This window comes from Notamacropus eugenii, chromosome 2, assembly GCF_028372415.1.
Source record: "Notamacropus eugenii isolate mMacEug1 chromosome 2, mMacEug1.pri_v2, whole genome shotgun sequence".
In the NCBI taxonomy this organism is placed as follows: domain Eukaryota; kingdom Metazoa; phylum Chordata; class Mammalia; order Diprotodontia; family Macropodidae; genus Notamacropus; species Notamacropus eugenii.
The window spans coordinates 505,179,840-505,206,582 of NC_092873.1; the positions used below are offsets into that span (position 1 = coordinate 505,179,840).

At 44.7% G+C, this 26,743-nt stretch overlaps 1 protein-coding gene across 5 annotated transcripts in view; it reads left to right on the forward strand.

The window, feature by feature from the left end:
• ST3GAL3 (ST3 beta-galactoside alpha-2,3-sialyltransferase 3) overlaps nt 1-26,743 on the forward strand; it is a 134,049-nt gene that overhangs the window by 5,988 nt on the left and 101,318 nt on the right. For 4 of the 5 annotated variants that reach the window (XM_072649158.1, XM_072649159.1, XM_072649160.1 and 1 more), the window contains exon 2: nt 4,896-5,028. In XM_072649158.1, the coding sequence (XP_072505259.1) occupies nt 4,908-5,028 (121 nt within the window). In that variant the 5' untranslated portion in view covers nt 4,896-4,907. Of the gene's footprint in view, nt 1-4,895; nt 5,029-26,743 lie in introns of those variants that run through there. The other variant, XM_072649162.1, reaches the window with a different exon arrangement.

The following is a 26,743-nucleotide window of genomic DNA, read 5'->3' on the forward strand; positions in this document are numbered from 1 at the left end:
TCCTTACAAAGTCAAGACAAAGTCATTTGGAGATGGGGATTCCTGGGGAGTGTGGGCCAAAGCTCTTGTGGGAGGTAACAGTTGAGTTCAGCCTTGAATGGACATATGAATTCCAAAAGGTGTTAAGCGAGGAGGGAGAGTGCTCCTGTCATGGTGGCTACTCTATGCAAAGCCCCAGAGGTGGGAGATGAGATGAGATGTCATGTTCAGAGAACAAGTCTGCCAAGCCTAGAGGCCTGTATTGGGCTACCCGAGTCTTTCTTACCTCACCTCCCGAGGTCTTCGGCTGGCCACGCCGGATGCACGTATGAGAGAAAGGACGTTCCAGAGTCAAACAGGGGTTGAGCTTTATTACAGGGTTTCGGTTACAAGTGCAGGGGCTCTTCTTTCTTAGGACGAAGAGGGGGAGATTTCCTAAGAAGGCTAAGCTTAAGGGAATGGAAGTAGAAGTACAAGCGGGGAGAGAGGGGGAGGGGAGAGAGGAAAGAAAAGAAGCGGAGCCCTACTTTTCTCTTTGGCTCCACACGTGCTAAGAGCGCTTTTAGGCTTCCTGAATCCTACTTAATCTTCAGCCACACAGTTTGCATCTCAATACCGTGCTGTTAGGTAACTAGGTGTGCTCCAATCCGGGACGACCTCGAGGGCAGGGAGACTCCACCCATCAGGTATCTCCGGGGGAGAGGCGGAAATACCCGAGCTAGCCGAGCTAGCTCGGTCTGACCTTCTCGAACCCCCGCTGTTCATGGAGGGCCTCGTAAGACTCTAAGATTTAGAAGTCCCACTTTTACCTGCCCGAGACTGTCCACACGGATTGAGCTTCCAGTCCCAACACAAGTCTATGGACCAGTTCGACTGGATGTAGAGAAAGTGATAGTGAATGATGTGTCATCATCGCCAAATGGATGAACTGGAACCAGATTGTGAAGGATTTCAAAGGCTAAACATGGGAATTTGTGCCTTATCCTAGATACAGTGGGGGGGGCCTTTGAATGAGGCATGACGTGGCTAGACTTGTGCTTTAGGAAGGTCACTTCAGTGGCTGAGTAGAGGATGAATTAGGGAGGGAGGAGCCTGGAGGCAGAGAGATCAGTGAGGGGATCATTGCAACAGCCCAAGTGTGAGGTAATGAGGGCCTGCCTTGGGTTGGTGGCAGTATCAGAGGAGAGAAGGGGGCATGCATGGGCAGAAAAAACAGGGCTTGACAACTGCTTGGAAAAGGGAGGTAAGAGCGAATGACCTTGAGGTTGTGAGCCATTCATGACGAAGTCCTCAGTTTTCCAATCCTCTGCAGAAAGGGAGCAGCTGGGGAGGGGCCCAGGAGGCCCAAGGAGTAGGATAGAGGCAAGCGATCACCAGGTAGCATCCAGGGCCCAGGCTGGGGGTGCTCAGACCTCTGACAGCCTGAGAGATGGATGGAGGTGGTTGGGGTTTAGAATGTGGGCTGGCAAGAGCAGTGAATGAATGAATGAAAGAAAAAGCATTTATTGGATGTTCATTGTGTGCCAAGTGCTGGGAACATGCAGTAAGACAGCTCCTGTCACAAGACAGTGAGACAGCGGCTGATGGCAAGGCCATAGGTCATTAGATTATATCAGTAGGTCGGGTGAGGGTGCCAGAGGTCTTCAGAGCATAGAGGCAGGGTAGATGGCAAGGCCTGGTGGCCCTTCATTTCATCAGAAGACTCCCATCTCAACTGCCAGATGATCTGTCCAGCAGTGGGGATAGGTTCAGGGTAGCCTGGACTGGGGCAGGGGACTCAGGGAGGCTTCCCCCTTGTGGTGGCAGGGCAGCCCTGTGTGGGTTCCAAAGTGACGGGGGAGTGGGGAATGGGTAGCAGTGGTGAGGGAAGGTGAGAAGCCAGGGCAGAGAAGGGGGGAATGGATGATGGCCTGGGAGGAGTGGATGGGGGTGGAGGGATGAGGAAGAGGACAAGGTTCAGGAGAAAGGAAGGTAGTGATGATGATATGGTCCATCAGCTGTCAGTTAACAAGCATGTATTAAGTTCCATGTCTCTGCCCTTTAGAGCATAGTTCCTGAAAAGCTTCATCCGCCAAGGGAGGGTCTCCTCTCTCTGCTCTCACTGTCTTCTTAACCCCTTACCATCCAGCTTCTGACCTCCACTTCCACTGAAGCTGCCCTCTCCAAAAGCTGCTATCCAGTGGCCGTGCCTCTGTTCCCTTTCTCCCTGGTCTCTCTGTAGCTTTGGACATTGCTGCCCACCCTCTTCTCCTCGATACGCTCTTCTCTCCCGGTCTTCATGACATGATTCTCTTCCTTTCTCTCTGACCGTTTTTCCTCTGTTCCCTTTGCTGGATCCTCCTCCAGATCATGCCCTCTAACCAGAGGTATGCCTCAAGGGTTCTGCATTGGGTCCTCTTCTCTTCTCCCTCTATACTACTTCAACTGGTATGCGTGCTCAGGGAAGACTAGCCCCTGTGGTATGAGGACTGCTTATCCACCTTCGGTGTCCACCTTCACTCAACTCTCATCTGTGGCTCCAAGAAGCTGTAGCGTGGCAGTAGACACACCCCAGTAAACTGTGTTGCCAGATGGGCTAAAAGAGGATGAGAGTAACTGGTGGGCTTCAAATCCGTCAGTGAGTTGGGGTGCGGTGTCTACCCTAAGCTTGTGAAGATTTCCCCTGATGAAATGGGCAGATGAGAAGTTTGTCCCAGAGGCCATGAAGGCGGCTGAAGCAGGCTCTGTGGAGTTTTTAGAATTTGGTCAGACATTGAAAACTCAGGGGGGCTGTCTTGCACTCACAAGCCCCTGCCAGAAGGAGCCTAGAAAGTGTTGGCAAAGATGGTGGATTCTTGGGTGACAAGAGAAGAATTCAGTGGCATAGGCAGGTTTTTTTTTCAACCACCATTTCTTGTCATAGGTAAGGAATATGGGAGAGGATGGGAGATTTGGGAGGTGAACAGCTGGTGAAGGTGATGACTGAGGATGGAATTTGCTTTTCTGTATCTGAACTAAAACATAGGAATGATGAGGATGGAATGCTTCTGACAACTGCCACCAAGAGGCAGACAGTCCCAGGAGCCTGGGAAGTGGCAGCACCCCCAGACCACCTGTCTTCCTTTCAGGCCAGTCCTCACATGAATCTCTTGTGGAAGAGGGGCTAGCCACCAGCTGCACCCACAGGGCCAGCTAGCTGAGGCAGCAAAGCACCCCAAGAGAAACAGGAGGCAGCATGTGTAGCCAAGTCAAACCACCGGCACCATCTTGACCATATCTCTCCTTAGACCCTGATGGAGAGAGTCCAAGACCCTGAGCCCAAGAGAGGAAATCCAGGAAACTCCTAGAGCTTAAGACAGAGAAGGAGAGAAAACCTGGAAATCAACTGAGGTTGCATTCTGGATTTTGGAAGAGTAGATTTCAAAGAGTTCAAGGTAGGAGAGGTCATATCCCACAGATTAAATTTCTAAAGAGAGAGCTAGCCCAGGAGGGATCCTGAGCCCAGGATGCTCAGGAATGAAATTCTGAAGGCACAAAGGGAAACAGTTTCAGTGGGAAGGAAAAATGGGAATTGTCTAGAGACCAATACAGATGCACAGGGAACTCCTCAGGCTACAGAGGTTTTTAAAATGGAAATCAGGGCTGGTAACAAAGGATAAATACAGGATGATAACATGTCCTTATAAGAACTATGTCGTAACAGGCTAGAGCATTGGTTGGAATCAAGCAAGAGGTGCTAAGCGGTTCAGTGGATAGAATGCTAAACCTGGAGTCAGGAACTCCTGGCTTCAAATCTGGCCTTAGACACTAGATGTGTGACCCTGGGCAAGTTATTCAAACTGTTTGCCATAATTTTCTTAGTTGTAAAGTGATGATAAGGATAGCACTTACCTCTTAGTATTGTCACGAGGATCAAATGAGATACTAATTGTAAAGTGCTTAGCACAGCGCCTGCACGTAGGAAGCACATATAATGCTAGCTGTTACTGTTCTTATGACTTTCCATCCGTCCTGTGATCTCTCACTTGCCACATCTAATGGACTTGCATCTGTCCTCATTCTTTTTAACCTCTCAAAGACTTCAGTCTTTGACACTGTTGATTTTTCTGACAGCTCCCTCTCCTGGTTCTTACCTGTCTGCTCCTTGTGTGTCTCCTTTGCTATAACCTTCATCTAGGGCATGTCAGCTAGCTATGGGCAACCTCCCCCAGCCCAGGGGTCTGTCCTGGGCCTTCTTCTGTTTCAAGAAGTGATCTCATCAGCTCCCAAGGATTCAGTGATCATCTCTTAGGTGCTGATTCTCAGATCTGCTTATCCACGCCTTAAGCTCTCTGATGCTGTACTCTGGTCTTGTATCTCCAAAAACTGAATGAAATGTAGACATCTTGAACTCCACATGTCTCAAACTGGACTCATCATCTTCTCCCCACCTCCAACCAACCCTTCTTCCTAACTTGCCCATGACTGTGGAGGGCACCGCCATCCTCCCAGCCCCCAGGCTCCCTCCCTTGGAATCATCCTCACTGCTCACTCTCTCTCATCCCCCACATTGAACTGTTTCTCTAGTTCTGGCATTTCTGACTTCACAGCATCTCTTGCACATGCCCTTCCTCCCCACTCACAAAGCCGCTCTCCAGGACTGTGCTTGTAGTTGAGAGGAAGAGTAACTGCCGATGTTTTTTGATGACACAAAAGCCCTTCTTCTTAATAGCCTGGTAGAGTGGTTGTCTGAAAGTTGTTATGTGAATTGATCGACTTTCTCAGGGATTGTGTAGGAGGCAGCCCATGGATGGGCGCTGCTCTGACTGTTGTACCAGGCTTGGCCCCACTCAAGTCTGGGAAGTTGCTTCTACACTTGCCCTGTGTGTCCATGGAGAGCAGGCTGGATGAGACTTGGTGCCCATCTCTCAAGACCTCTTCTGTCTGCTCTCTCGTAGGTCATGTAGCCAATGAAGATGGGCCTTGTGGTGCTCGTCCGGAACCTGCTGCTCACCCTGTGCCTCTGCCTGGTGCTGGGCTTCATGTACTACGCTGCCTGGAAGCTGCACCTCCTCCGATGGGAAGACCCAAGTGAGTACCAGCAGAGGGGCCCTGCTGAGCCCCAGAATGGTCACTAGCTCACAGCAACTTATCCTCAGAAAGCTTTGCTCTTTGTCAGGGGGCTTCCACTGCTTGGAGTCTGTTCTCAGGTCTCAGGATGGATAGTGTGTGAGGCTTTTGTTGGTGCTGATTGAGACCCCCTCTAGAGCCTTCTTAGGTTCCTGGGATGATTGAGAATTGGAGCAGGCCTCAGAGTCCAACCCTCCATCCCCCAGTCCCCAACTTACAGAGGAGAAAACTGGGACCCAGAAAGTCAGTAACTTGACTAAGCTAAGAGACTTTCCTAAGGGTATAAGATTATTGATGTAGAACTGGAAGGGGCCCCTGAGGCTGTGACATCCAAACCCTCCCTGGAGGCCTGGAGAAAAATTTACTTACCCAAAGTTACAGGATTATAGGATCACAGAGGTAGAGTTGGGAGGGATCTCAGAGGCCATTGAGTCCAGCCTTTTTGTTGTATTAAAGGGGAAATTGAGGCCGAGGGAAGCTCCACAACTTTCTCAAGGTCATCTAGACCACAAGGGCTTGAGGCAGAGTTGGCCCCGGTCTGTGGCCCCAGAGCTGTCAGGCTTCCTAGTGCCCCTCCCCCCACTTCCTTGGCCTGGTGGTAACTCAGGACCCAGAGGCCCCTCCTGACCCTGCAGAGGAGGTGGCCTGGCACTGTAGCCTGGGGCGAGGGGCAGTGACCCCATAGGGTTAGGGCCCGGCCCCTCATTATGGAAGCTTCCCCTGAGAGTCAGGAGCTTTCGCCTCACTTGGGTCTTTTCTGCTTTTTCTTAGTTGTACCTGGCACCTTGTAGGAGAGGGAGGAAGTCTGTGCCCTGGGCCCAAGGGGCAGAGTCAGAATTTATTCTAGACTAAGCATCTGTGCCCTCTTTCCATGTTTTTATTCCCCTTCATGTCCCTTCTTCTGCCCACCCCCCCTTCTCTCTGCTCTGCCCCAAGCCTCCCTGTCCCCCTCCCTATCCCTCCTGACGTCCTCTGGGGCAGCTGGGCTGCCATCTGTGAAGTGCTTCAAAGTGGCACCTCTGGGGGGCACTTCCCGGGGGGCAGGGCTGCTCAGTTCCATGGGATGGGCCAGGCTGGAGAGGCCCGAGGTGGGCCAGAAGACAGGCAGCACCCAAGGGTATGCTTGGGGGGGGCAGGTGAGTGAGGCAGCCATGAGCTCCAGCAGGCTTCTGGGCCAGCTTGCTGAAGGGGGGGCCCCAGCTCCTTTTGCAAAGCTGCCTTTGTTCTTGGCTTTGCAGCAGGGCCCGATTTCCTGTCCTGGTCTGGATGGCTCTTCTGAACTTTGTCCACCCTGACCCCTAATTGCCGGGATCTGTGAGGCTTCCTCCCAGCTCAGAGCTCTGCGAAGACCCATTTGGGGCCAGAGGCAGGGTGCCTGGGGTGCACAGGGTGCCTTTGTATCTGAGCTTTGTGCCTGGAGGACAGCCTTTGTCGGTGGAGAACACTGGCTGGGGCACGGACTAGAGGATGCCCGGCTGTCTCTTGGGCCCCAGACCCAGAACAGCTGAACTAGGCTCCTTTCTTTGCAAGAGAAGGAAGCAGCAAATGTCTCAGCCATGGTCCTTTTCAATGAAAAACAGAGGAACAGAGAAGTGCTTAATCAAAAGTACCACAGACCCTAAAAAAATCAGCTTCCATCCCAGAGTGTCCAGCGACTGAACTGTGCAGTGCAAACGTTGCGGTGCCGTACAAATCCTCTGACCAGAAAGGGGAAAGGAGGGAGCAAAGCTGGCATAAACCGGGAGCAGCTGGAGGGTGTTCTGGTGACCTCTGCGCCTCCAAGAATGACTGATCATCTTGTGGAAAGTCATCTGGTGGCTTAACAGTGTTAATCAAGTGTTCACAGCTCTGCGTACCCTCTTCTTCTCAAACTTTGAGAAACTCCTTTGTTAATGGATGATGAGAACGGGGAGCTGGGAAAAATGATAGTGTGGCTGTGGCCAGGGTGATTGAGACAGTTTGTAGAGAGCCTACTATGTGCCAGGCGCTCTGCTAAGCCTTTTTTTCCTTCTTCTTTTTCTTTTTTGTTAACAAATGGTATCTCCTTTGATCCTCACAACAGCCCTGGAAATGTAGACGTTATTATTATCCCCCTTTGACAGTTGAGGAAACTGAGACAAATAGGTGAAGTGATTTGCTTGTGGTCACACAGCTAATGAGGATCTGAGGCTACATTTGAATGAGGTTCTTCCTGACTCCAGGCCTAGAGCTCTGGTCGCTGAGCCTCCTACTGCATGGGTGGGAGAAGGGCCAGCAGACAGTGCAACCTGCTGGGAACATGGTGACTTACTGGTCACATGCCTGGCCATGGCATGTTCTCAGGGCAGTTGTCCCCCAGTTAACCTAGCAGAGACCAAGCTCCCATTGGGCTGCTTCGGGAGACCTCTGGCTGGGAGCTGAGAAGCAGCTGGTCAGCTGAGAAGCCCGAGCATGAGCGAGAGGCTGGGGCTACTCACATGACTTGGTGTCTATGAATGGATTCTTTTCTTCTGGTGGTTGAAAGCCTCTGTCCATGATCCCATGGTCTGTCAAGGGCCCAGGCTGGCGGGGACCCCATGTTGGGAGGAAGTTGTCTTGACACCAGCCTCAATCGGCCTTCCTTTGAGCAGAACAAGGCTGTTCTCTCCTCCACGTGGCAGCCCTAACCCTACATTTATTGCTAGCCATATGATCCCCAAACGTTTGGGCATGTTCCCAAATTCTCCCCTTCTCCTCAATGGTACAACAGACAGAGAAAAGAATATGCAGATCCTTCCAAGAAAGTTCAAATTGTAGGGATATATCCCTAAAACCCTCAGTGAACCTAGTGGGGTCTTCTGAGTATCTCCCCAGTTTCTCTTTAATCTGGGTGAGATCCGAAAGAGCGAACAGAACACGCATCCTGGTTGTCCCACCGGGTGGGGTAGGTACTTCTCTCAAGGGAAACAGCCCTGACGGCCCAGTGGAGACAGGGGCTTGTGGAGGAAGATAGGAAGTCCCACTTCTTGTAACACTACATTTATTAAGCACCTGCTATGTTTCAGGTGCTGGTGACCCAAAGACAAAATAAAACCTTTAAGGAGCTGATATTCCAGTGGGGAGACATTGTGGCCAGGGAGAAATAAACAGAAGAATTCAGAGCCAGGATCTGGACTGCTCTTGATGGGAAAGAATGTTGGCCAAAAGGAGGGAAAGAGGAAACTGAATACCTTAGGGATAATTCTGACACCACCCCCCAAAGGGGGAGGGAACCAATGAGAGGGGGTTCTAGTGTGGACCTGACTCTTCCTAATGAGGTTGGGAAGGTGGGGACCCTGTGAGGAAGTGATGGAAGACAGGTGATCCAGCTATAGTCTGGCACCCCCCAAGATTGGGGGAAAACCACTTCCTGGAAGTTCAGAGAAGGGAAACACCAGAGCCTCTTCCAACTCAGACCCAATGCGTTGGATTCCTGTCGGGAGGCTTCTCCTCAGGCTCTTTTTGGGTGTCCAGAAGCTTCTTCCTAAGTGTTGCCTAATGTCCCTCTTCTAGGTGGGGCACCCCCATCCTTCTAGTTGCCTAGGCTCCAACCTTGGATCTCCTCTACTTTTTTCCATTTCTATCTGAGGCCAGCTTTACTCTGTGTCATCTTCACCCTCCCCTCCCCCCTCAGCCCTCTACAAGGTACCTGGGAGCCGTCCCTTCTGTCCCATTCGCCTCCTAACAGGATGCTTTCTGAAACCCCAGTCTGACTGTGTCACTCCCACTCAAGAAACTTCAGTGGCTCTCTTTTACCCATGGGTTAAAATACAAAGTCCTCTGTTCAGCCTGGCTCTGTCCTACCTTTCTAGCCTCATCACACGTTAGGGATGATTTCTACAGTCCAGACAAACTGGCCTTCTTTCTGTACCTCACAAGCAGTGTTCTGTCTCCTACCTCTCTGTATTAGCATAGACTGTTCCTGCTGCCTCCCCCACCTCCCATGCATGCCCTCCCCACACCACTCCCTTCCTTATAGAATTCTTTTGCTTCCTTCAAGACTCAGTTTGTGTCTCCTTTAGACTCCTCTTGAACCCCCTAGATGACAGTGCTCTAATGACAGCTCCTCTTTCTAGGGTTGTTGTGAGGATCAAATGAGATTACTGTAAAGTGCTTATCCGCACTGTGCCTGGAACTTAGTAGGTGCTTAATGAATGCCTGTTCCCTTCCCTCCCTCCAACTGTTTTGTGTTTATTTTGTAACGAATTTTTTGTGTGTGGGTTGTTTCCCTTCAGTCTAAGCATTTCCTGGGTGCTGGGTGCTGTGCTAAGCATGGGGGACACAAGTACAGTTATCTCTTCCACACCATGACCTTCCCCATTGTAGTTTCACTAGATCATGGGTCGGCATAAGAAATTAAATGGAAATTTTGGGGGAGCTTTGTGGAAGCTGTAGAGGATGCATGAAGGCCAGCAGATGAGACAGAGAATGTTTAGAAACTCAGAAATGCAGAAGATACACATATGGTATTGTAGAATATCTACATATTTTATCTTGTAACACCATAATTCAGACTTCTCTAGTATGAGAGGAGGGTCAAAAAATTTAACTGGATTTTCCAGATCTCAGGATACTATGCCTTCCCCCTGCCCGGAAGCCAAAAGAAAGGCAAGCCCTGCCCTCAAGGAGTTTGTATTCCTAGAAGAGAAGATAACAGCACATAAAGGACACCTGAAAGGGAAAGAAGGCTTCTGGTGAGGAAGTAGAGAAGTCTGGAGAGTGACCAATGCAGCCAGGAGTGAAGCAAGTGTGACTGGGGGCCCCTCCGGCAAGGGTGGTCTGGACTAGGGACTCCCAGATCGAGAGAGAGTGGGCCCCAGTGCAGAAGCAACTCCAGGGGGAGAAGGCTATGGACCCAGCCGGACCCCCCTGGGGAAAGGTCAAGACAAATCAAGTCAAGTAAATGAGTACTTCTTCAGGGCTTTCTGTGCCAGGCACTGTGCTAAATGCTGCACATTACAAAGAAAGGCAAAAAACAATTCCTTTTCTCCAGGGGTTTACCATCCTATGGGGTTTGAGCTAGGGAGTCACCAATCTGCAGAGTTAATAGAACGGAAACTCCTTGAGAGCACGGCCTGTTTGGTTTTCTCTTTTGAATCTTCGGCTCCCAACATAGGCCCTGGATTACAGTAGGTACTTAATAAATGCTCACTGAATAAATGAGTGGTTTGGATTGGATGCTGTGTTTACAATATTGGAAATGGAAACGGAAAAGTGAATAGACTTGCTTTAAATCTTTATAACCAATGTTTTATTAGAAGCTTACCATGGAGTACCGAGGCCGACAGCTAAACTGACATAAGTAATGCTGGTAACTTAAATGCATGAAAGATTACAAGCCTATTTCAGGCTCCCCTCTCAGACCTCGTTGGAATTTTGTCTATTCATTCTCATTTCCTCCTCTTCACATGATCACAGTGGGGGCGTGCTCCTTTTTTCTGCTTCTACTTTTTCCCCTCATTGTTATAAAGATCTTTTCAGATTTATTTATTCTATCAAGGGGTATGAGCATGTATTTTCAAGAGAGGAAATAACAGATTGTTACTAATCACTTAAAACAGTGTTTAACCTCAACAATCTAAGAAATATTAAGTGATACCCCACCCCCTTACACATCAAACTGGCCAAATGATCAACTGCATGCTGGCAGAATTGTAGAGAAGCAGGCTCGCATTGTCATGGCTGGTGGACCTCCCTGGAGAACAGTTGGGTAGTACACAGCACAGGTAGCAAAAATAATCCTGCCCTTTCACCAGGAATTCCATGGTTGGAATCTCACCCTGAAAGTCTTACCCCAAACCAGAAAGCCCTGTTCAGGGTTTCTGAAGCTGTGGTGTACAACTTGAAAGTCTAACAGTAGGGAATAGTGGAGTAAATGATGCCGATCTGTAGAATTGAATATTCATAAAAGGGCCACAGGGACATCAACCTGTTTTTAACGTAAGAGGTTCTAGTGTGAGGAAGCTGCAGCACTCTGCCCTTAGCAGACTTTTAATAGCTGTTGAGTTGGATCGTGATTAACTCGTTTCTTTTTTAAATAATGATTTAATGTTTTATTTTTCCCTCCAATTACATGTGAAAACAGTTTTTAATATTTGTTTTAAAACAATTTTGAGTTCCAAATTCTTTCCCTCCCTGTTTCACCTCCTCCCCCCAGTGAGAAGGCAAGCAATTTGGTATAGGTTATACGTGTTTAGTTATGCAAAATATATTTTGATATTAACGAGGTTAAAAAAAGAAAATAGACCAAAAACCAAACAAACCCCCAAACGAAAACAGAAATAAAACCAAAAAAAAATCAAGAAAGTAAAGAAAAAGTCTGCTTTGATTTACATCCAGACTCCTCCAGTTCTTTCTCTGGAGTTGGAGAGCATTTTTCATCCTAAGTCCTTTGGAATTGTCTTGAATCACTTTTTTGTGAGAATAGTTAAGTCATTCACAGTTGATCATTGTACAGTACTGCAGTCACTGTGTATAATGTTCTCCAGTTCTGTCGTTTCACTTTACATCAGTTCATGGAAGTCTCTCCAGGTTAGTTTGTTTTTTGGGGAGCATCTTGTTCGTCACTTCCCACAACACAACAGTATTCCATCACAGTCATATACAACAACTTATTCAGCCATCCCCCGGCTGATGGATATCCCCTGAATTTCCAATTCTTGCCACCATTTAAAGAGCTACTATAAATATTTTTGTACATATAAGTCCTTTTCTTTTATGTTTTTTTCTCTTTTTGCATACCGACCTAGTAGTGGTATTGCTAGATCAAAGGGTATGCATACTTTTATAGTTTTTTGGGCATAGTTTCAAATTGTTCTAAAGAATGGTTTAATCAGTGCACAACTTTACGAAAAGTGCATCAGTGTCTCAGTTTTTCCACATCTCCTTCAACATTTGTCTTTTTTCTTTTCTGTCATATTAGCCAGTTTGATAGGTGTGGGGTGGTAGCTCAGCATTGTTTTAATTTGCATTTCTTTAGTTGCTAATAATTTAGAGCATTTTTACACGATTATAGATAGCTTTGATTACTTTGTCTGAAAACTGTTCATTTCCTTTCACCATTTATTAATTGGAGAATGGCTCTTATTTTTATAAATTTGACTCAGTTTGCTGTATATTGAGAAATGAGGTCTTTATCAGAAAAACTAGCTGTCTTTCCTTCCATCCAGTCTTCCCCCTCCCCCCCCAGTTTATCCTACTTTCCCTTCCTTTCTCCTTCCTTGTCCGTCCTTAAAAGTGTTTTGTTTCTGTATTTTACCTCTCCCAATCTGCTGTCCCTCTTATCTCCTCCTCCCCTTCTCTTACCCTGTTCCTCTCCTGCTTTCTGGCAGAGTAAGATAGCTGTACCCAACTGAGTGTGTATGTTATTCCCTCTTTGAGCCTAATTCCTATGAAAATAAAATTCACATTCTTCCCCCAACTCCCTTATCTTCCCCTCCACCAAAAAAGCTTTTTCTTGCCTTTTATATGAGATAATTTACCCTCAAGGCCACAGGTTCCCCACTTCTGCCCTAATCTGTAGTAATTTAGGGCATTTTCTCATGTGTCTATAGATAGCTTTGATTTCTTCTGAAAACTGCCTGCTCATATCCTTTGACCAGTTATCAATTGGAAAATGACTTGAATTCTTATAAATTTGACTCAGTTCTCATGTGAGAAATAAGGCTTTTATTAAAGAAACTTGTTATAAATCTTCCTCCGTTTCCCCCAGCTTATTGTTTTCCTTTAAATCTTGGCAGGATTATTTTATTTGTACAAAATTTTTTAAATTTAATGTAACAAAAATTATGGGCAGGTAGGTGGTACCATGGATACAGTGCCTGGTAGGGAATCAGGAACACTTTGTGAGTTTAAATTTGAACTCAGACACTTAACTAGCTGTGTGACTCTGGGCAAGTCACAACCCTTTTTGCCTCAGTTTCTCTTTTATAAAATGAATTGGAGAAGGAAATGGCAAGCCACTGCAGTATATTTGCCACGAAAACCCCAAGTGGGGTCAGGAAAAGTAGGACATGAGTGAAATGACTGAACGGCAATCACAATTGTCCATTTTATTTCCTACAGTTCTCTCTCTCTTGTTTGGGCATATTTTTCCCCCCCGTATCTATAGATCTGACAGAGAACATATTGTACACTCCTCTAATTTGCTTAGAATATCATCCTTTATGTCTAAATCATGTGCCCATTTTGACCTTATCCTGGTGTGTGGTGTGAGATGTTGGTCTATACCTAATTTCTGCCAAACTGCTTTTGAGTTTTTCCAGCAATTTTTGTCAGCTAGTGAATTCTTGTAACAAAAGCTTGAATCTTTGGGTTTAACAGACATTAGATTACTGTGGTCATTTATTACTGTGTATTGTGTGCCTAATCTATTCTGCTGATCCACCACTCTTACTGATGCTGACCTCTCTGCAGTGCAGTCTGAGATACAGGATATGGCTCAGCTGTCATTTGTAACATTTTCTTCATTGCTTCCCTTGATAGTCTTGATCTTTTGTTCTTCTAGATGATTTTTAAAATTATTTTTCTAGCTCTATAAAATTTTGATAGTTCGATTGGTATGGCACTGAACAAGTACACTAATTTAGATAGAGTTGTCATTTTTATTATCTTGGCTTACCCTACCCACAAGCCATTAATATTTCTCCAATTGTCATTATTCATGTGAAGTTTTTTGTTAATGTATTTATATAGATCCCGGGTTTGTCTTGGCAGTTAGACTCCCAAGTATTTTATATTGTTTACAGTTATTTTAAGTGAAATTTCTCTTTCTGTCTCTTTCTGCTGGACTTTGTTGGTCATACATAGAAATGCTGATGATCCATGTGGGTTTATTTTATATTCTACAATTTTGCTAAAATTTATTGTTTTGGTTCATTTTTTTAGTTGATTCCCTAAGTATACTTTCATATCCCATGCAGACAGTGATGGGTTTGTTTTTTCATCCCCTATTCTAATTCCTTCAATTTCTTTTTCTTTTCTCATTGCTTTGACTTATATTTCTAGTATAATATTGAATACCTCTGCTCTTACTGGGAAGGCTTCCACTTACCCATTGTTGTTATTACAGATAATGCTTGCTGGTGGAGTTAGATACTAATTATTGTGAGTACAGCTCCATTCATTCCTGTGTTTTCTGTTGTTACTAATAGGAAGGAGTGTTGCACTTTGTCAGAAGCTTTTTCTGCATCTTTTGAGGTATCATGATTTTTGTTGTTTTTATTATTGATATTTTTTCTAATATTGAATCAGTTTTGCATTTCTGATATTTATTTAACTCCTGTTAGTATTTTATTTAAAATGTTTGCATAAATATTCATTAGGGAGATTGCTCAATAGCTTTCTTTCTCCATTTTTGCTCTTCCTGCTTTAGGCATCAAAGTCATAGTTAGGATGTAAAAGGAATTTATTTGATAGGACTTCTTTTTTGGCATATTTTCCCAAATAGTTTGCATAGTATTGGAATTAATTGTTCTTTAAATGTTTGGGAGAATTTACTTGTAGATTCATCTGGTCCTGGAGACTTTTTCTTAGGAAGTTCATTTATGGCTCATTCAGTTTCTTTTTCTAAGTTTGGGTTATTTAAGTATTCAATTTCCTCTTCTGATAATCTGGGCAATTTATATTATTGTAAATATTCATCCATTTCACTTCAGATTAACTGGCATATAATTGGGCAAACTAGGTCCTAGTAATTGCTCTAATTTCATCTTCATTGGTGGTGCATTTGCCTTTTTAATTTTGATACAGGTAATTTGTTTTTCGTCTTTTTAAAAATAAAATTAACCAATGGTTTATTTTTTTATGAAACCAGTTCCTAGTTTTATTTATTAGTTCAATGGCTTTTTAACTTTCAGTTTTATTAATCTCTCCTTTAATTTTCAGGATCTCCAATTTGTTGTTTAACTGGGGATTTCTAATTTGTTCTTTTTTCTAGTTTTTTTTTTAATTGCATGACCAATTCATTGATCTACTCTTTCTCTGTTTTATTGACATAAATATTTAGAGATATAAATTTTCCCCTAATTACAAATTTGACTGTCTTCCATAAATTTTGTTATTTTTCTTTCTCTGTTGTCATTGTTTTTAATGAGAAATTACTGATTGTTTCTAGGATTTGTTTTTTTGATCCACTCATTTTTTAGGATTAGATTAAATTCCAATTAATTTTTAATCTGTGTTTCCATGGCCCTTTTTAAATGTTATTTTTTTTGAATTATGGTCTGAAATATTAATTTAATATTTCTGCTTTTCTGCATTTGGGTGGGAGGCTTTTATGCCTCATATATAGTCAGTTTTTGTAAAGGTCCCATGTGAAGCTAAGAAAAAGATATATTTCTTTCTATTCCCTTTCAGTTTTCTCCTCAGATCTCTTATATCTAACATTTCTAAAATTCTGTTCATCCATTTCCTTAGTGTCTTACTTGTTATATGGTTAGACTTAATCTAGTTCTGAGAGCAGAAAGTTGAGGTCCCCTGTTTATTCCTCATATTACTCATTTAACTTTTCCTTTAAGAATTTGGATACAATTCCACTTGGTATATGTGTGTTTAGTATTGATATTACTTCATTGTCTCTGGCAAAATGTAGTTTCTCTGCTTATCTCTTTTAATTAGTTTTACTTTTGCTTTTGCTTTGAGATCATGGCTGCTGCTCCTGTCTTTTTTTTTTTTTTTTACATCAGCTGAAGCATAATAGATTTTTCTCCAGTTCCTTATTTTTACTTTATGTGTGTCTCTCTGTTTCAAGTGTGTTTCTTGTAAACACCATGTTGTTGGATATCTGCATCCATTTTATGGGCGAGTTCATCTCTTTTGCATTTATGGTTATGATTACAAACTGTATATTTCCCTCCATCCTATTTTCTCCCCTGTTTATCCTTCTCTCTCTCTTTCTTTTTTACCCTGTTCCTCCTCAAAATCTGTTTTACTTCTGACCATTGCCTCCCTTAATCCACCCTCCCTTTTATCAGCTTCCCTCTCCTCTTGTCTTCTTTTCCTTCTGCTTCCATGTTGGGTAAGATAGATGGTATCTTCCCTCTTTGAACCAATTCTAATTAGACTGAGGTTCAAGCATTATCTGAGAGATTTTTCTCTATTATTCTTCTCCCTTTTCCCCTTTCCAGTATATCCCATTTTTTTACTCCTTAATTTTTAGTTTTGGTTTTTTTTTTTTTTTTGTTGAGATCATCCCATTAAATTAAACTCTATGTAGACTCCTTTTAACTGCCCTAATAATGACAAAGTTCTCAGGAGTTACATATATCATTTTCCTATGTAGGAATGTAAACAGTTTAACCTTGCTGAGTCCCCATTGATTTCTTTCATGTTTACCTTTTTCATGCTTCTCTTGAGTCTTGTGTTTGATTGTCATATTTTCTGTTCAGCTCTGGTATCTTCATCCGGAATGCTTGAAAGTCCTCTGTTTCATTAAACATCCATTTTCCTAGTTGTGATCTTAGCTCTTTTGCCTTTTGGAATATCACATTCCGGACCCCCTCCTCCTTTAGTGTGGAAGCTGCTAAACCTTGTGTGGTCCTTATTGTGACTCCATGGTATTGGAGTTGTTTCTTTCTGGCTGCTTGCAGTATTCTCTGCTTTACCTGGGAGCTCTGGAATTTGTCTGTAGTTTTCCTAGGAGTTTTCTTTTTGGGGTCTCTTTTAGGAGGTGATGGGTGGATTCTTTCAATTTCTATTTTGCCCTCTGGATCTAGGCTATCAGAGCAGTTTTCTTTGTTAATTTCTTCAAATATAATGTCTAGACCTTTTTTTGGATCATGGCTTTCAGGTTGTCTCCAAGTGTTAGGGCTCTTCTTTGCCTGGAATGCAACCTGGAAGTGTGTATAGGCAATATAACAGAGGCCTGCACTAAGTCCCAGTAAAGAGTCCCCTCTGACCTCTTTTTGACCAGTTATCACCTCCTTACTGGCTATGAGCTGAGAGCTCTCAAAGCTGCAGGTCCCCAGGGCTGCTACTGGTGTGTGTGCTGTGCCCTGAGAGGACCTTCCATCCTCTCACTTTCAGCCTGTGTACTTCTCCTGGTATGAATGCACACCTGAGAGCCACGTGACTGGGGGGGGGCACTTCTTTACCTTGACATTTAGGTTAATTGGGTTGCAGTCGTTAAGGGCACCTTTGCATTTGCATTTCCACTGTGATGTTCCTTGTTTCCTGAAAGGGAATACAATTTCTGCTGCTCCTGTCATTGTTATTATTGGAAACAGAATTCCGGGGGTGGACTATCCAGGTCTTCCTGGGAACTTGGCTCTGTCCTTCTCCTGCCCTCCCTCCCATGTGGTACTCCCAGTCTCACAGCTGGGAAGTGTTTGAGGCTGGATTTGAACTCAAGTCTTCCTGACACCCTGTGCCCTAAACGTGCTCTATGACCTCAGCGAGGGGCACCCCTTCTTACCCTGGGCTCCTCTTGTCCATGTACTCCTGTGGATTCTCACTTGGTGACCCAGCCGTCCTCTCTCTCTCTCTTTTTTAATTAAATTAAATTTTTAAAATTAAGTTATTTTATTTGTTTTCAGTATTCTACAATCACTTCCATATACCTTAGATTTTTTTCCCTCCCTCCCCCTCCTTCCCTACTCCATCCCTAAGACAGCATACAATTTTATATAGTTTCTACACATACATTCCTATTAAATACATTTTTACCTTAGTCATGTTGCATAGAAGAATTAAAATGAATGGGAGAAACCATAAAACGAAACAAAACATAATACAAAAGAAAATGGTCTGCTTCATTCTGCAGTCCAGTTCCATAGTTCTTTCTCTGGATGTGGAAGACATTTTGCCTCGAGTCCATTGGGAATTTTTTGAGTCCTTGCATTGCCATGAAGGACTAAGTCTACCAGAAAAATTCCTCTCACACTGTAGTGTGTACAAAGTTCTCCTAGTTCTGCTCCTTCCACTCAGCATCCATTCACGTATTAGTTGGACATGGGGTGAGGCCCTCTGCTGACCTACTCCGAATGGGTCTGATCTAATCCAGCTGCTGGGCCCAGCTTTATTATCCTTTTGGGCACCATTTCTATTGCTTTTATCTGAATGTTGGTTACCTTACCATGAGAGCCATCCTGAAGAGGAAGGAGTAGGCTTCCTGTCCCTGGCAGTCTGCAGGGTTTGTTGTCCAGGAGTTTGAGGGAGGATCATTGGTTGGATGGAGGGAGGACTCAGTGGTGGCTGAGGCTCCTCATCTCCTTCCTCAGTGGACAAAGAGACTCACTCACCAGTGTTTTATTTCCTGAACCCAAAGCTACTGTTCTTACCATGGAACCTCATGACTGGTGTTTGATGGCTTTTTAAGAATACGTTTTTGCTGATTCTTTTTGTTTTCATGTCCTATGTCATTCCCAATGTATTTTTCTTCTCTTTCCCTCCTTGAGAGCGTCATTTAGAGCAAAGAATAGAAAGGCAGGTCAGCAAAGCTAACCAACAGATTGCCAAAGAGTGATGCTCTCCCTGGTGTTCCATACCCAGCAGCCCCATCCCTGCAAACGGGGAGGGAAAGGTAACCTTCCCTGAGCTCCTCATTGGGGCCCACTGGTCATCGTAGCCTCACAACTGTCAGTTTCAATGGTCTTGTTCTTTCCATCGCCATTGTTGAAGTCATTCTGTAGATCGCTTTCCTGGTTCTGCCAATGTCAGTAGGCATTGGTTTGTATAAATCTTCCCAGGCTTCTCTGAATTTCTTATATTTACTCTTTGTTATTGTGGAGCTGTCCCCCAGTTCATGAGCTTCTGCTTTGTTCCTAGTTCTTTGCTATCACAGAAAGTGTTGCTAGATGTATTTTGGTGCCTGTGGGCACCTTGTGTTACTGATCTCCTTGGAGTGTATGCCCAGCAGTGATACTGCAGGGTCAGTGTTTGAATATTTTCCTTACTTTCTTTGTATAATTTCAAGTTGCTTTCTTACAATTTTTTAAAATTAAATTTTACTTTGTTTTCAGATTGTATTCTCTCCCTCACACCTCCCCCAATTGAAAAAACAAGAAAATCAAAACCCCTATTACAAAAATGTATAGTCAAGGAAAATAAATTTCTATATCGACCATGTGCACAAAATAGGTCTGAGTCTTCACTCTGAGTCACACACTCCATCGCCTCTGCCCAAAGTCACTAATGATCTCAGTGGCCAAGTCCGGTGGTCTTTTCTCCATCCTCATTCTCAAGTCTTTGGCATGGGTGGTCACTCTCTCTCCTTGACATTCTTTTCTCTCTTTCCTGTCTCCTGTTTCTCCTCCTGCTCTCTGACCACTCCTCAGTCTCCTTTGCTGGGTCTTCATCCAGGTCATGCCCCTTACCTGTTGTTGTCCCACAGGGCTCTGTCCTGGGCTCTCCTTTCTTCTCCTTCTAGACTATGGTACTTGGTGATCTCATTAGCTCCCATGGATTCAATTCAATTCTCATCTCTGTGCTGGTGATTCTCAGATCTACTTATCTAGTCCTAATCTCTCTGTAGACTACCAGTCTCCCATCTCTAACTACCAGTTGGTTATCTTGAACTGGATGTCCTGTAGATATCTTAAATTCAGCATGTCTAATACTAAACTCATTGTTTTCCTCCCAAACTCTTCCCTCTTCTCACCTTTCCTATTATTGTTGAGGGCACCCCCCTCTTCTCACTCACCCAGGCTCACATCCTAGGTGTTATCCTCAATTTCACCCTCTCACCTCCACAGTCCAATCTGTTGCCATGGTCTGATGAGTAACATCTCACTCATATGCCCCCTTCTCTCCTATGATATCGTCACCACCCTGGTGCAGGCCCTTGTTACTTCATTCCTCAGCTATTGCTGGCCTTTCTCTCACTCCAGTCCATCATCTACTTAGATGTCAAATGATCTTCCTAAAGGTCAACTTGGGCCAAAGGGCAACTTGGGCCATGTTACTGACATATACTCTTCTCTTGGTCTGCCACCTTGTCTCTTCTTCCCTCCACCAATTGCTTTCCAGAATCGTTGGATCAATTCATAGCTCCATCAATGATGCTTCAGCATACCTGGCTTTCCAAAACCCCATCCATCCCTGGCTTCCCCCATCTTCTGTCAACTTTGCCAGTTTGCTGGGTGTGAGGTAAAGCCTCACAGGGTGATTTTGGTTATTTGGAGTAATTAGTATCGATGATTTGGAATCATCTTTCATAGAGTTGGGATTAGTTTTCAGTTCTTTTGAGAACAGTTTGTTGCTATCCTTTGACCACTTATATGTTGGGGAATGGCTTTTCCTCTCATCTACATTTTTCTCAGTTCCCAATATATATCTTGGATATCAAATGCCTGTTGGATCCCCCAGTTGGCAGCTTCTCTTCTTATCCTGATTTCATTAGTTTTATTCATTCAAAAGCTTTGAAATGGTCTGTTGTAGCTATTGTGCTCGTCTTCATCCCTTGTTTGGTTAATTAATAGGCTGATTTCACAGCTTATTTCACACAGTGATATTTCAGAGTTGGGCCTTCCTGAAGAGACGTCAGAAGAGGAAGCTGATGCCTGCCTTCCTACGCTTTTTCTCAAGGGTGAATTCTAACTAATTTTCTCTGGTGATTTTCTCTGGTTTCTGGTTCTGATATTGTACCTAAGTCCTGAAAGAGCCTTGAGATTCATGGCTCCTGTGCTTGGGACATGGGATAGACAGAGCATGGGGAAAGGGGGATGTCAGGTGGCTTAGGCCTGAGGACCTTCACTCTCAGACTCACTTTGCTCAGATGTCACTCCTTGGAGGCGCTGCCTCCCAGAGTGTTTGTGGGGCTCCAAGAATCTGGGGCTTGGCAAACCCTCCAGCACCGTATGAGGGTGAGCTCTTACTGGGGTCAGAGATGGAGAGCTGGGAGGGACCTTGGAGGCCAACTGATCCATCTCTTTTGTTGGACTGAGGAGAGAAGTGGCCCAGGGAGGTGAATGTCACCTCCCAGGCCACCCAAGTAAAAAGCAGCACAGTCAGGCCAGAACCCAGTGAGGCTGCAGGAAGTCTCAGGCCCCAGGATCTCTGGACTCAGAGTCTTTCTGTATTAATTTTACAGATGAGATGAAGTGGTCCTTTTATTTGAATTCACACTGCATTTTCCTGTTGGGCTTGAACCATTTGTCATCTTTTATGTAATTATACCATCAAATAAAAGAGTAATATGACCACTTCACAAGATTCATCATCACACTACACTGTATTATCTGTTAGACCCCTGTGACATTCTATCTTATCTTTATACCCATTGAATCCCACTCCACCTCCAATTGATTGTAAATCTTTAAAGAGCTATGTCATCTTTCATTTTTGTGTCTCCAAAATATATCTTGGTACATAATGATTACTTGTTGTAATAAATTAAATTAAATTGGGAGAAATGTAAAATGTAAAAAAAAAATTTTTTTTTACAGATGAGGAAACCGGGTCCCTATTTAAATAGCTATAAAGTGTCAGAGGTGAGATTGGAACCCAGCTCCTCTGACTCTAAAATCACTACTCCTTCTGCCCATCTCAATGACCTCCCTCACCCTCTTAACCCCACCGGGAAGGAAGCTTGGACTGATCTGTCCTTTGGTCTGGGGGGATGAGCAGGTAGAGAGGATACATTTCTGTATGCCATGGACCAGGGCTGGGGGACTTAGGGGCTGAGCTTGGCACCCTGCTGAGTGTCCTGCCCACTGTCCTCAGAGGCCTTGAAGACTGCCTATCCTGCTTGGATCCTATTGGCAACACCCTCTCCAGCTACTACACAACAGTCTTATCTCTGTTGATATGAGAGGACGGTTTAGGATGACCACGGGCTGAAAATGGGCTCTGCTGGACATGTGACCAGCCTCACCCACCAGGACACCCTCAAGGACTCTGGCCCCCCTCCCTTACCCCCCAACTGAGACCATTTATTGAGCCCTTCATCTTCTTCCTTTGTCTTCCTTCAGTGTCCCCTTTCCACTTCTCCCCACTATCTTCCTGTACCCATCTTAAACCAAGATGTGATGGTCATTCTTGCCAAGGCAAACCCCTCTGAATGCACAGGTGAGCCCACACCCTTCCATCTTTTTCAGTGCCCCCACACTCTCACTAATTCCCACTTTCCTCTCTTCTGCTGTCTGCTACCCTGCTGCCACTTTCATGTCAGTCAGCCAGTCATTAAGCATTTATCAGGCACCTACTGTATACCAGGCACTGTGCTGAGCTCTGGGGTCACAAATAGGGACAAAGACAGTCCCTGCTCTAAGGGAGCTCACAGTGTAATGGGGAGATGACATCAAACAGCACTGGACATATAAGCCACATGTATGTACATACAGGCTAAATGCAGATAATCAGAAGGGAGAAGAGGGATTAGGAAGGGCTTCCTGTAGAAGGTAGAATTTTAGCTGGGACTTGAAGAAAGATGGAAAAGCCAGGAGGTCAAGATGAAAAGGGAGAGCATTCTGGGCAAGAGGGATGGCCAGGGAAAATATCAAGAGTTAGGAGGTGGAAAGTGTCATGCAAGGAAAAAGCATTAAAGAGGCATGGAGAGGTATAAGGTGTAAGAAGACTGGAAGCAGGTGTGTGTGTGTGTGTGTGTGTGTGTGTGTGTGTGTGTGTGTGTGTGTGTGTGTGTGTGTGTGTGTGTGATCAAGGGCTTTGAAGACCACATATTTTATGTTTTCTTCTACAGGTGATAGGAGTCTGGTGTGGGGGGTGGTATGACGAGGTCAGGCCTGCCCTTCAGGGTGATCGCTTTGACAGCTGAGTGGAGGATGACCTGGAGTGGGGAGAGCCTAGAGGCAGGCAGACTAGTACCGTAGGTGTGAGGTGATGAGGCCTGTGCCAGGGGACGGCAGTGTTAGTGGAGATTCAGGAGACTGTATGAAGGTAGATATGACCGGCCTTGGCAAGTGACTGGATATAGGATATAGGATATAGGAGGTGATTGAGAGTGAAGAGTGGAGGTTGCTACCTAGGAACCTTAATGTGGTTAAATTGTTGATATTCCTACATGGGAAGATGATACTTGTAACTTAAAAACTTTCTCGTCATTAGGGTAGTTAGAAGGATGATATATAGACAGAGGGCACAGGTATGAATTGATTATTAAGAGATTAAATAGAATTAAGGGGTGAGAAAGAGGGAGGCATGGGGAGAAAGGGAGAGAGGTAGAATGAGGTAAATTATCTCACATAAAAGAGGCAAGAAAAAGCTTTTACAGTGGAGGGGAAGATGGGGGAGTGAATGAACGTTATTCTTGTCAGAATTGGCTTAAAGAGGGAATAACATACACACTTAATTGGGTATTGAAATCTATCTTACTCTACAGGAAAGTAGAAGAGGAAGGGAGTAAGAGAAAGGGAGATTGTAGAAGGGAGGGCATATTGGAGAAGGTGATAGCCAGAAGCAAAATATTCTTGGGGAGGGACAGGGTGAAAGGAGAGAGAGAATAGAATGAACAGGGAGGGAAATAGGATGGAGGGAAATATATTTAGCAATAGTAATCATAAAAAATTTTTTTTGAAGCAAGTTTTTCCGAAAAAGACTTCATTTCTCAAATATTTAGAGGACTGACTGAAATTTATAAAAATAACAGCCATTCCCTAATTGATATCAAAAGATACAAACAATTTTTTGATGAAGTAATCAAAGCTGTCTGTAACCATATGAAAAAAATGCTCTCAATCACTATTGATTGGAGAAATACAAATTAAAATAATTTTGAGTTACTACTTCATACCTATTAGATTGGCTGATAACGACAGAAGAGGAAAATGACACGTTTTGGAGGGGATGTGGGAAAATGAGACATTAATGCACCGTTGTTGGAGTTGTGAACTGATTCAACCATTCTGTAGAGCAATTTGGAACTATGCCCATAGGTCTATAAAACCACGCATAGCCTTTGACCTAGCAATACCACTACTAGGTCTATATCCCCAAATATATTTTTTAAAAAAGGACCTATGTGTACAAAAATATTTATAGCACCTCTTTTCTTGGAGCAAAGGATTAGAAACTGAGGGGATGCCCATTAATTAGGGAATGGCTGAACAAATCGTGATATGTGATTATGATGGAATCCTGTAAGAAATGATGAGCAGGATGGTCTCAGAAAAACTTGGAAAGACTTCCATGAGCTGATGCAAAGTAACATGTCTGTATACAAAGTAACATATCTGTATACAAAGTAACAACAAGGTTGTAAGATAATCAGCCATGAATGACTTGGCTGTTCTGAGCGATACAATGATGCAAGACAGCTCTGAAGGACTTGGGGTGAAAAATGCCGTCTAGCCCCAGAGAAAGAACTTAGGCAGCTGAACACGGACTGAAGCACACTTTTTTACTCTACTTTTCTTGAGGGTTTTTTTGGTCTGTTTTTTCTTTCACAATATGACTGATAATAGAAATATGTTTTACATGACTATACATGCACAACCTATATCAAATCGCTTGCCTTCCCAAGGAGGGGGTGGGGAGGGAGGAAGGGAAAGTTTTTAAAATGAATATTAAAAATAGTTTTGCACATAAGTGGGGCAAAATAAAATACTAAGTAAAGAAATAAAGTTGTTCGTCATTTCGGAGAGAGCAGTTTTCAGTTGAACGATGATGTCGGAAGCTAGACTTCAGAAGGCAGTGACCTGAGAGGGAGTGGAGACACTTATTATAGACGGCCTTCTCCAGTCTGGCAAGAGGATAGAGGGGATGCCTAGATAAAGGACAGTGGAGGAAACCTCAGCATGACTGTAGGAAGTAGGGGGGCAGCCAGTGACAGAGATAGTAGTGGGGTGATCTGCTGGAGAGGACAGATAGGAACGGATCGCTTGTGCGTGCGGAGGGGGTTACCACTTCATGTGAGAAGGAGGTGAAGGAGGTCATGGCAACAGAACCAACATGTAGCTTGGGATGGAACGCCTTCTCCCCGATGCCTGCTGACAGAGCTCCCCCATTCCAAAATCCTTTTTTGATCCATGCCTCCTCACTAACTATGATCCTGTATCTCCCCTGAGGGATAGTTTCTGAGGGATGGATTGCTTCAGACACTAGCTGTCTTGTGTCTAGACCCCAGGCAAGTCATGTAACCTCTGTCTGCCTCAGTTTCCTCAGGTGTAAAATGGACTCAGTAACAACAGCACCTTTACCTCCCAGAGCTGTTGTGAAGATCCTGTGAGATGATGTTTGCAAAGCACTTAGCACGTAGTGGTCAGTAAAGGTTTTGTGTCCTTCCTTGCCCTCCTGAGGCTTCTCAGTGCCCTTTAGGACAGCTCCCAACTTTAGAAAGTTCCTCCTGCTGTCACCCTCAGTCTGTCTCTTGGCACTTGCTGGAGCCCAGGAGTACAAGGCTGATCCCTTCTCTCTAGGACACCTCTGATGTAGCTCAATCTGCCTTGCATGTAACCCTGGGGTGCAGTAACCACAGTGGTCAGCAGAGGGCAGAAGAAGCATTTGAATTTCACTCCAAGCCTGGCCTTTTTAGGGATTTTCTGTTGGGCTCAAAGAAAAGCTTCCTCTTGCGAGGGCCCCCCCCCCCCCCCCCCCCCCACCAGTGGACTGCATTTTCTATGTATATACCTTGTGTTTATTACCTTGAGTGTGCTGTCTCTTCCTCTGTTTATGCTGCTGAGAACTGGTGTCATCTCTGTACCTCCAGGGCCCGGTACAGTGCGGCTTCATTGTAGGTGTTGAAGAAATAAATGCTGTTTGAGTTTAATTGATTAGATTTGGAAGAGAAAGTGGGCCTGAGTCTGCTCAGACTTCAGATTGTTGGGGACTTCTTCCATTCCTGCCCCCACTCTTTCTTGCTTTGTTCCCATGGCTGCCAGAGGTCACTTTTTTTTTCTCAAGTGAGATCCTAACTGTAAAAAAAACTAAGCATAGTGCCTGACACACAGTAGGCACTTCATCTGTGTTTATTCCATTCCCCTCCCCCTCCTGGCCTGGTGTCCCTCCATCCCTCTCGTCAGTCTTTCATTATCCACTGGCTCCTTCCCCATGGTCTACGATAATCGATGCTCATTTGTCCATTCCTAGTTCAGGGTGATTTCACCTGATTCTGTTCAAATCTGATTCTCCCCTGCAGCCTTGTGAGCTTATGTCTGGCCTCCATTTACAGCAGAGGAGGGGAAGTGAGTTGGCCAGGCTCACCCATCCAGGTAATGGCAGCACAGCTTTCAGATTCTTATCCAGGGCTGCCCCCTGCCACAGAACCCCTCTGTAAGGAGGTTGCAGCTGATGAAGAAAGAGGAGGGGCAGTATCGTGGCCCACGGAGGAATTGGTCTCCTTTGCATCCAGAGGGACCTGAGGGGCTGAGTTTCTCTCGTTGGCCCAGCAGCCCACACTGGTCCCCAAGGTGCCTTCCTGTCAGCCTCTTGAAGAACAGATTTCTCTTCCTGCCTTTGGTAGCCCAATATGAAAACCCTTTAAGTTGGCAGGTACTTCAAAGCTTACCCAACCTGGACCCTGGGGCCTTTGAAGTATATTTTAGTGTGGGCTGATGTGAGAGAGGTAGAGTTCTCTGTGGTCCAACCAACCAACCAAATATAAACTGGAAATTGTCATTTTCTTTCATTTGTTCAAAATATATCCAGCATTTATTAAATGTCTACTGTATGCCAGGCACTGTGCTAAGCACAAGGAAAAATGGAAAGACAGTCTCTACTCTCAAGAAGTTCATAATATAATGGGAAGGCAACATGCAAATAAGTCTGGACAAATAGGAAACATTCAGGG